Raw genomic sequence first — 11,416 nt, 5'->3', positions numbered from 1 at the left:
ATATTTAATTAACTTCCTATTCAGGATGTCATGATGCTTCTATTAAGATAAATATGTGCAATCTTTCACAATCAAAAATTAATTTTAAAAAATTAAGAAAGGAATGTGGGTTCATTGGTTCTTCCAAAGATGAGCTGTTTGGTCAGAGCATTAGCAAATTTCTAATAACCCTTACATAACCTCTGGCATTTGATGTTTAAGGCCTTGACACGTTCAAGGCCAACAATGCTGACCTGGAATTTTTTATTTTATTTATTTGTTTAGTCAAGTACGTATTGATGGTAGATATAACAATGTTTATATACATGATAGTAGTAAGAGAGAAACATTAGGTCAGGGAACGGAAGGAAGGCTGGTGCACTTATGCACGCCCCATACTGACGTCTTAGGAATCAGGAGAGGTCAACAGTGGATAGTCTAAGGGTAAAGTTTTGGAGGTTAGATGATGATACTAGTCAGGTAGTGAGTTCCATGCATCAACTACTTGGTTACTAAAGTCGTATTTCCTGCAGTTGAGTTTAGTATAGAGTGCTTTATGTTTGTACTTGTTGTGTGCTCGTGTGTTGTGGTTGAAGTAGTTGTTGACAGGAAGAAATTTCTAGAAGATTATTTTATGAGCTATGCTTAGGTCGTGTTTAAGGCGATGTAGTTCTAAGATTTCTAAACCTAGGATTGTAAGTCTAGTTGCGCAGAGTATACTGTTGCGAGTGGAAGAGTGGAGGGCTCTTATCTCTGGACATTTTCTAGAGTGTTTATGTCTGAAATGCGGTGTGGGTTCCAGACAGATGAGCTATATTTGAGGATTGGTCTGGCAAAAGTTTTGTATGCTCTGGTTAGTAGTATGAGATTACCAGAGCAGAAGCTACGTAGGATAAGGTTAACAACTCTTCAAGCCTTTTTGACGATGCTAATTAGTCTCCTTTTGAGCAGAGATATCTGGCAATCTGCAGCTGAGGTAAAATATTAAGATGAGGACAGAAGGCTCATTTGTTTGCTGATTCACTCCTTCCGAGGCTAATGGTGAGGGTTAGAAATCCAGACCAGTGAGTTTAAATGAAATGAAATGTAATGAAAATCCAATTCAATGTGAGTTTAAATGCCATCTGAGGAGTTTTAAAGGATTTATCACCTTTGGTGGTTAATACTCCCTTTCTTCAGGGTTTTGAAATGTAGAATTGAGGTGGACTAGCAGCCTGGGAGGAATACTTAATATCCTGTTTTTTCTGTCTACTCTTCATAGTTGTATATTGGGACACACATTTAATTAGTTATTTATTTATATCCCACCTTTATTATTTATACAAGTAGCTCATAAAGGTGAATGTACCCTAATACTGCTTCCTCCTCCTATTTTCCTCATAACCACCACAATGTGAGGGGAGTTGGGTTGAGAGAGAGTGATTGTCCCAATATCACACCCAACTGGTTTTTATATCTAAGGCAGGGATAGAAATCACAGGCTCCTGGTTTCTAGGCTAGTACCCATCCTTTTCCCAGCAAAAAGTTAATGTAGGAGTTACTTTATAATTTATATAAGTTACTTTATAAGATTTATAATTTATAGTTATAAGTATTTTCATTCTCACCTAATGACTTTATTTCCCAATACCTTTTCTATCCCCGAGAAAGATTCTTTAAGATATAACAATTATATACACAATCGAAGTTTTATTAACAAAATACTAAGTAAACTAGAACAAGCATTTATATAATGCTTTTGTTCTTAAAGAACATTTAGGAAAACAAAATGTACCTAATAAGAATAATGCTCATGTAACTACTGGTATTTAATAAAAAAATGACTATTGCTTTGTTACGAAGACCAGATTCATTATATTAAAACATATCAAAGAGATGCAATAATGAGATGTAATAAAGCATCTGCAGGATTACGTGAAAACTTTTTATACAACAAATATGTGGGTTCTTTGGTGAATAGGATGCATATTAAGTTATACAGTACTAACAGTTAATAGGCAAGTCAGAGCAAAATCCATATAATCCAAGGAAGAGCTACGGTGCATTCTGCATTTTTGTAATGGTAAGCTCAACTGTACCAGTGTATTTTAAATAAACAAAAATGCTAATCTATATTGAGATATTAAAAGATTGATTTTCACTAATACACATAAGATTAGATAACAATACAAAACTGGAATACTACATTTTTGAATGCTTTTTATAGAGAATTCTAATACACAAATACAATTATATACCAATTAACCTGTTAATTCTTTTAGTTAAAAATTGCAATATGCCATTGGACAACATACTGAAAAATGGGGACAAATCCTGCTCAAATGCATTGTCATCAGTCATAGCAAACAGGTTTTGACTAGAACGAAGATAGTATTAAAAATAAAGCCTACATCATTCAGGTCAAAGATTGTAAATTGACTTTTTGTTTCACATACATTATTACTAAACCTACAAAACTAGAGACTTAGAAATAGCGATAGTAAATTAAAAATAAACCAGATTCATTTTGGGAAAGGCACAAGTAAATCTTTATTGTGGTAAAAGAAATTACTGTAGAAAATGAGGTTTACTAAAAAAATGTAACTTAATACTAATGTAGTTTAAGTTTAAGATAATTCTTTTTGTTTTAGTTTCATAAGACTGAGTAAGAAATCATAATGGTAAAGACACCCTCAAGTCAAAGTAATAGGAAGAAGAAAAATCATGATTGGGATGTAATTTTTCTGAAACTATTATGTCATTATTATAAAATATTCAATGATTTTTTTTGTTGGAAATCAAAAGGGAAAGCTTTTAAAACTGATCTCAGCCCTGTTTTTTTAGGAAAAGAAGTTGATCCTAAGAACATGATTAAATTATATTTGATAACTTAATTAATTTATTAGCAACTCATTTTTTTTGTATGAAACACATGGGAAGTTTTCCACATAGAAAAATATCTGTGCACAAAAACGTGTTATAGCTTTTTGCAACAAGAAAGAGGGTAAAATGCCAACTAGCTACCGGTAACTATAATAGTACATGTGAAACTAGTAATTTCAATTTACATTAAACATATACAAATAATAAAATTTATGACAGTCAACTAACAAGCTAGGTTGTGAACCAAATATCAATATTTCCATGTATAACATTTTCTACGGGAACACGTTCTTTAGACTAAATGATTTAGGGCAAAAACTACAAATGAGTGATTAATATATACGTATATTACAAAAAACCTAAGCGCTTGATTTTAAGTTTTGATCCATTAAATATTCTCCAACAATATGTCAAGTATACCATCTTGAATGGCACAGTTTTAGGTATTTAACCATTTATGTACAGTGTATTTATATATTTATATATATTAGTTCACAACAAAAAATAATTGCCCAGAACGTTAGCATGGTGTTTTAGCGCAAATCCTAGTGGAAAAGTGTAGCAGAGATTTTCATACAGCCTTAGAAGAAATCTACTTCTCATTTTACATTACAGGTGTATTCACAAAATCATTCTTCGAACGCCACATTCGCAGCAGTATTTTGCAGATTCAATTGGATATTTGGTACCACATTCATAACAGAATTTTGGTAACTGTGCATGAGAATTTCCCTCACTGCTTTTTGAACTTCCTCCATTGATAGATGAACAGTCCCCACTGTCGAATCCAGATCTGTATCAAGCATTAAAAATTTGAAATAATAAACACAACAAAGATTAGAGATAAAGAAATACATATTTTAGTGAATATCTAAAATATTATTTTTGGTAATAAAGAATTGATATATGAATTTTTGACCCAAGTAAACAACCTCCCCAAAAGAAACTTTTTTTAGAAATCTGCTAATATGTTGACTAAATGTTTTATGGTCCACATTTTTCGGAGTATGAAATGCACCTTTTTCCTCCCTAAAAAAGGCTGATAATTTGGGGTTGTCTTATACTCTGAATGTAGCTTCCCCCCCACCCCAGCCCTAACTAGCTGATAATGATTTCCCCAGCTCTTGGCCATGCAGGCTCTTTCATTGTTTCTCTATGCGAATAATGTTTTCCAAGCCCTAAGACTTTACAGGGATTTTTTCATTGCTCTAACTACTCTGAATAAGTTTCTTTCCAGGCCTAACCTGGTGCTAACGATGCTTCCAGCTCTTACCATCTTGCAAACTCTTTCATTGTTACTCTCTGCGAAGAATGTTTTCCAAACCCTGTTTTTGTATGGGTTTTTTTTTAACTCTTTACTTCTTTCTAGCTCTAACCAGGTGCTAACAATGTTCCCAGCTGTTACAAGATTGCAAGCTCTTTCATAGTTACTCTCTCCGAATAAAGTTTTTTTAAGACCCAGCCAGAGCTTTCAAAAATAATGTGCTGGCTAAAGACGCTAGCCAGATGAAAACTAAGGTGAGTCTTATATTCCAGTGCATCTTATATTCCGAAAAATATGGTACCTGTAAGCATTTATGTCTCATTAAGAAATTCACATATAAAATGGAAATCAAGGACCAAAAAAACATTACATGGAAATTTGGGGGAATTAGGATCCCTTAAACTTTTAATACTTCTCACAGAGTTGCTGTGAAAATTAAGAAAGTTATGCCTCCCCCAAATACTTTCTGGGAGAAGGGGGAGACATGCCGGGAGCCTTTCTCTTTGGCAGGAGAGTGAGAGCAAGGGAGGGGCAGGTGTGCACACACACCGTGGGTCTAGCTTGGATCATCTGGGCTCTGCCTATGTCAGTTTGAAACGCGCTTCTGCCTGCGATGAACAGGAGGTGAGCATCAATCCCTTCATTGCAGGCAGGAGCAGGTTTTTAACCGAGAGCCTGAGGTGGATCAGTGGATACAGCACCAGGAACACGATGGAGCTACAAGTCCCATGTAGGAAGCACATCTCGCAACCCGCCCCACTGTGCCCAATCTGCCATCCCCAAATTCTGTCCCACTGCAAGACACGTGTCTTACCTGACACTTGTATCTCCATTGGGTTCCTTGGGGTTGTGTCCAGGGCAGGGCTTTCTAAAAGAAAATATCTCCGGGACCGCCTCCTGCCGCACGAATCCCAGCGACTGGTTAGGTCCCACAGAGTTGGCCTTCTCCGGGTCCCGTCGACTAAACAATGTCATTTGGCAGGACCCAGGAGAAGAGCCTTCTCTGTGGCGGCCCCGACCCTCTGGAACCAGCTCCCCCCAGATATCAGAGTTGCCCCCACCCTCCTTGCCTTTCGTAAGCTCCTTAAAACCCACCTCTGTTGTCAGGCATGGGGGAATTGAAAATTTTTTCTCCCTTCCCCCTAGGCTTATAGAATTTATACATGGTATGTTTGTTGGTATGATTGGTCTCTTAAATAGGGGTTTTTTAGATTATTTTTTAATATTAGATTTGTTACATTGTTTTTTATTGTTGTTAGCCGCCCCGAGTCTTCGGAGAGGGGCGGCATACAAATCTAAATAAACTAAACTAAACTAAACGAGTTCAAGAAGTTTGATTGCACTCGTGAGACGTTTTCTTTTAGAATGGGTTGCCCTTGACACAACGCCGAGGAATGCAATGCTGGTACATGTATCAGTTAGGATGCCTAACTCACGGCCTGCCCTGCCTCATGCACCCCTCCCATAAGCCATCCCTGATAATAAGGCTAAGGGCACTTTTTTGGGGGGGGGGGGGGGGTGTTCAAAAAATATAAGCCCTTGTATTATTTTTGGGGAAACATAGTATGTTGGTATACATATTGATAGAGAAGTACCAAACAGAAAATATCCGGCTTGGTCTGCCACCCGTAGAACTTAAAACAGAAATGAGAAGGAATTTCTGCACAGCTACTTCCTTGCTTTGCAAAATAAAATTGGTTGGGGGAATATGCTTCCACTATAATCCCAATTATCCTTTGAGGTATCTAGTTTGGCTATTAGAATTATGAATACAGTGGTACCTCATCATACAAACTTAATGGGTGCAAATCCTTCAGGAAAATCCCAAACTTTAGAAGGGAGGCGAACAGAGGGCAGGGAGGAGCAGCTAAAGGGGGCGGGTGGAAGAAGCAAGGCTAGGCTAAAGGGTTAGTGGGAAGGAGGAAAGGCAAGGGGGGCGCCCCTCCCTTTTCTTTTTTCAAAAGACACAGTTTCAGTGCCTTTGCAAGCATGCAAAATCTTTACTCCTCCAAGCTGCCCCTCCCTTTTCTTTCTTAAAAAGACACTGTTTCAGTGCTTTTGCAAGCATGCAAAATCTTTACTCCTCCAAGCTGCCCCTCCCTTTTCTTTCTTCAAAAAAGGGGGAAAAAAGAAACCCCTTCAACCCAGCAGCAGCTGCTTGGGTTCATAAGATGAAAATAGTTCGGAAGAAGAAGCAAAAAAATCTTAAACACCGGGTTCGTATCTTGAAAAGTTCGTTAGAAGAGGCGTTCGTAAGATGAGGTACCACTGTAGATTTAATTTCTGTAAGGTCTTGAAACTATGGGGAGAAAAAAATAATGACTTTCAGAAAAACCTGACTTGTTTATAAGTTAAGTTCCACATTTATATGGTTTAAATTAGAATTTTTATTTGCACAGTGCAGGATATATTTCACTGAGATATGGTTAATTTTTATTGTTTTTTTTTAAAATAAAAAACCCTGACCCTTCATGCCTTTCTCTGCATTTTCACATTTTTATCCTTTTCTTTCACCAATTGTCAGCTAAGATGGCAATTACTTCATCTTAATTAAGGTTAAATGATACAAATCAAATTTACCTGGTGGTATAAGTTTCAGTACCCAATGATTTTCTTTTGTTTGCCATCATACCCGGAATGGTGCCTCGTGTCATATTAGTAGATGCTCCCATCCGTGGTTTCATGGGTCCCCTTAAAATATATTATTATTAAATGAATTATGCATAATTAAAATTATCTAGTATTTAGCTTTCTCTTAAACTTAACAAGTATGGCAAACCTTGATTAGATGCATCAATTTTTTCGCATCAAATTCTAGCACAGCATATTCCACAGATCTGCCTAATTATTTCAGTGATCTTTTTAGTGTCTTCCAAAATATAGCGGTTGTAGATATTCCAGCACAACATATCACCTTATCCTGTCCATCCCAATTTTTCCAGTCTTCCCTTGCTTGCCTCCTTTTTTGTCTTCTCTTGACTGCTACTTATATCCCAGAATATATCTCTTTTCATCAGAAAATTATGTCCATTATCATTACAAAAATTACCAAATTCAGCGTGCCTGGCAATAATTGATAAAGTTTAAGAAACAGTCACTGTTACTAGTGTTAATGTAAGAGTTCGCTAAAGAAAATTTGCAAAATCGCTATCCACTTTTCTGGATTTTTTATATCACTTCATTTTATATCACTACAATGAAATGGTGCTGTTAGTACTTTTCAAAAATGCAGAATCATACTCTTATGTTATTTAATGTAAAGCAAGTCCTTTGCTTATCATGGATTTGCTCTGTAGAATAAAAATATTAAGTATCAAATTATTCAAAAAACACAAAACAATATTTGAGAGATTAAAAAATAGTGTGCATTAAAAGCATTATCTGTCTCACTCAACAATTTATAACAAAACCGAACAGTAGGAATTTATCCAAAGTCAAATTATTTAAATAAATTATTGTCTGATTTTTATATAACATCAGAATTTCATTTCTTAAACTTTCCTACTTTTTGTAGCATTATCCTTCTTATACAGAAGTTACATGTTGCCATCTAGAGGATAAAGACAAACTGTTTTACTTTTTAATTTCTTTATCATCCAGTAATTGAACACAATCAAATGTTTTATTTCAAAGAAGAACACCTCCAGCTGGTAAAGAAAATAGGAGGATAATCAAGAGGCTCAAAATTTCTTTATTCAAAATGTTCAAAACTATAATATCAACATAGGTGAGAAAGCATAAAAAAGATAGTAGAAGGGTTAGCAAGCAGAGCCAAGCAAAATATCAGAACCCAAACTGTTTTAAATGATGACTGCATTTATAAATGAAATATTAGGAGCTGCAACCTGAAAAAGTGGGTAAGCTTTCTCCTCTCCCCCCCCCCAAGATAGATGGAGGTCTTCTCCTGCCCTAAAAATGCTACATCTTGTTGAAAAATTGCACAAGCCATAATACAGAATGCTATAAGCAGAAATAGAAGAAATTTAAAATTTAATCACTCCTAAGATATGCCAAAGATGCCAAAAGGACAGGTGATATACCAAATGACTGAAGTCATTAAACCTCTTAAAATCATTTCATTCAACTTGTAACTAAAATCATTTGTAATTTTGTATGTATTAGCACAGCTTAATGGTGTCATTGAGAAATATTATCTCAGGATTATAAAGAATATTCAATAGCAAATGAATGGCTTGCATTGGCTGCCGATCAGTTTCCGGTCACAATTCAAAGTGTTGGTCATGACCTTTAAGGCCCTACATGGCATTGGACCAGATTACCTCCGGAACCGCCTGCTACCGCACGAATCCCAGCAACCGATAAGGTCCCACAGAGTTGGCCTTCTCTGGGTCCCGTCGACTAAACAATGTCGTTTGGCGGGCCCCAGGGGAAGAGCCTTCTCTGTGACGGCCTCGGCCCTCTGGAACCAACTCCCCCCGGAGATTAGAACTGCCCCCACCCTCCCTGTCTTTCGTAAACTGCTCAAGACTCATTTATACCGCCAGGCATGGGGGAGTTGAGATAGCCCTTCCCCCTAGGCCATTACAAGTCATGCATGGTATGTTTGTTTGTATGTTTGGTTTTATAATAGGGTTTTAGTTGTTTTTTTAAATTATTGGATTGTACATGTTGTTTTTATTATTGTTGTTAGCCGCCCCGAGTCTACGGAGAGGGGCGGTATACAAATCCAATAAATTATTGTTGTTATTATTAAATAATTAATTATTCATAGTTGAAATCCATTTACAACCTTAATGAAATCATTCATGGGAACCGATACATTTATAAGACATTTTGATATAGACTGTCTGGTAAAGACTCAGAAATTAGCCTGGCTCTGAGCTTAAGAATGGAACAGGAAGAGACCTTTTTAAGATTAAATCAAATATTTAGTTATCTGTATCCCAAAACAGCTTCAAGTTGTATTTTGAGATATGGAAAATGCGGTTAAGGCAACCACATGGAGTCATGAAACCATATCTGAGTTGTTTTTGCTTTCAGACTTCTCACTGCCACTTAAATAGCATAACTATTGAATGACTATAATTCTTTGACAGGAACACTTGATATACAATTTCCTCTAATGTTCTCATCAAGGAATACAGACTAGTTGGACTTTGCTTACATTATTATCAGATTTCCATGGAAACAAGAGCAGGTCAAGTATAGTTCTAGAAACTTTCAGCATCTTGTCCTGCGAATCCCATTGGCAGATTTATTTTAAGAATATTACTTACCCTATTTGCGGACTTGGTTTCATTACATTTTTATGAGCCGGAGAACTCTGGGTTTTGTTTCCCACTTGTCCACCTGGAGACAGTGTTTTATTTGCAGAGGAGCCTTGTCAAGAAAACATGAAAAACACTGTTTCTTTCACTACAATTGAATTTTCACATTTCCATATCCTTATGCACAGTTTAAGACCTTAGTGCAAAACCCAATACAAAAATTGCCAGCAGAAGAACCGTTGTACCTACCTGAACGGTCTTCTCAGTGCACTGGAAGGAGAGTCCAACATGGGTATTACTCCAATCCTATTGGTAGAGACTGAGTTAATTTATACATAGAAATCCGAGGACTGAGATCACCGACGCTGTCCTAGGGTTCACTCGGCTTTGTTTACAAAACTTACAAAAGGCCCACGTTGCTTGGTAAATGCGAGACGTGGAGGGGCGCCTTGCGGCCTGTATGGTATCAATGACTTTGTCAGGTATGTTCAGTTGTTGTAGTCTGAGCCGCTCAAGTGCCAAATGGTTAGTTGAAGCCACTGGGGGTCTGGATGTTGTAGATCCCCCTGGCTGAGAGCAATCATCTGATCCGGGATCCTCCAAGGGGGTGACACCGACAGTGCCACCAAGTCGGAGAACCACGGTCGGCGAGGCCAGTGTGGGGCTACCAACAGTACTTCCGCTCTCTCCTTCAAGATCTTTTCCACCACCCTCTGTACCAGGTTCGTTGGTGGAAAGGCGTACAGTAATCCCGGGGGCCAGGGTGTCAACAGGGCGTTGGCCTTCTCCGCCCTCGGGTCTGGAAACCTTGTGTAGAACCTTGGCAACTGGGCGTTCAGGGAACTCGCGAACAGATCCACTGATGGGGTTCCAAATCTGACACTCATCTGTTGGAAAATGCTCGGTTCTAGCCTCCATTCTGATGGGTCTAAGGTAGACCGACTTAGCCAATCTGCCTGCGTATTGCTGACTCCCGCAATGTGCTCTGCCGACAGGGACTGTAGATGACGTTCGGCCCAGTTGAAGAGATTGTTCGTCTCCTCCATGAGGCGTTGTGACCGCGTACCCCCTTGATGATTCAAGTGGGCCCTGGTCACGACATTGTCCGTGAGCACCAACACGTGCCGTCCCTGAACCAACTGTGTAAATGTCTGTAGAGCCAGAAAAACTTCTCTTAGCTCTAAGAAATTTATGTTGATGGGCGATAGATCTTCCGCCCTCCACAGGCCTTGAGCCATCTGGGACCCAACATGGCCCACCCACCCTGTAAGACTGGCGTCTGTGGTCAGGATGATCTGGTCTTGTATTCGGAATGGAGATCCGACGGTTATTGCGGTCGATGTCCACCATCCCAGAGAGTCCTTTACCTTTTGAGGCAGGTGTACTAGTCGGTGTGAGTGGCTCACCTTTGTCCTCTGGGCTGGCAACAGGAACCATTGCAATGTCCTGATGTGGCATCTGGCCCAAGGGACGATACCAATGGCTGACACTAGGGTGCCTAGTATCTTTGACAGTTGAGATAAGGGGATTGGTCCCCGTCGTGTATTGGTCACCAGGCGCCGTATGTTGTCCTGTCGTTCTGGTGACAGCGCCACCGTGCTTGTCTGGGTGTCTATGACTGCACCAAGGTGTAGCAAACTGGTGGTGGGCGTGAGCTGGCTTTTCTCCACATTGATGGTGAAGCCGTGTCGTTGGTCTCTGTTGTTTTGGCTGAGCCGGGAAGGTTCATCACATGCTTGGCCTTACATAACAAGGGCCTGAAAAGCGTTGGTTTAAATAAACCCACCGTGGGCGGTTGTTCTGGCGCTGTCTCATCTTCTGAGAAGCCATATTCTGGGTCACTGCCTTCCAACTGATCCGGCTCTTCCAACAAGGACCCCAATCCCGAGGGGGGCGGTGCCGACCATGAATCCCTCGCCAGTTGGGAATGCCTGCCATGTTGCTGTGCTCCCATGGCCACGTTTTGCGAATACGCATTGGCTATAATGTCCTGCAAATCTGGGGGCAAATTCTGCCACGCCCCAGGCTGTGATCTCCATCCAGCTGCTGTGGGGGTAAAGGTGGCAGATGGTCCCTGGGAGCT

General features: G+C 39.1%; 1 protein-coding gene across 4 annotated transcripts in view; it reads right to left on the bottom strand.

The window, feature by feature from the left end:
• Window positions 1-2,483: 2,483 nt before the first annotated feature.
• ZC2HC1A (zinc finger C2HC-type containing 1A) overlaps window positions 2,484-11,416 on the bottom strand; it is a 41,774-nt gene continuing 32,841 nt past the window's right edge. For 2 of the 4 annotated variants that reach the window (XM_070747954.1, XM_070747955.1), the window contains exons 7-10: window positions 9,343-9,445; window positions 6,686-6,796; window positions 6,319-6,404; window positions 2,484-3,634 (exon numbers count right to left, since the gene is read on the bottom strand). In XM_070747954.1, the coding sequence (XP_070604055.1) occupies window positions 3,471-3,634; window positions 6,319-6,404; window positions 6,686-6,796; window positions 9,343-9,445 (464 nt within the window). In that variant the 3' untranslated portion in view covers window positions 2,484-3,470. The remainder of the gene's footprint in view (window positions 3,635-6,318; window positions 6,405-6,685; window positions 6,797-9,342; window positions 9,446-11,416) is intronic. The other 2 variants (XM_070747956.1, XM_070747957.1) reach the window with 1 other exon arrangement.

This window comes from Erythrolamprus reginae, chromosome 3, assembly GCF_031021105.1.
Source record: "Erythrolamprus reginae isolate rEryReg1 chromosome 3, rEryReg1.hap1, whole genome shotgun sequence".
In the NCBI taxonomy this organism is placed as follows: domain Eukaryota; kingdom Metazoa; phylum Chordata; class Lepidosauria; order Squamata; family Dipsadidae; genus Erythrolamprus; species Erythrolamprus reginae.
Note: the sequence above shows the minus strand (reverse complement) of the source record. Positions and strands in the feature narration are given on the sequence as shown.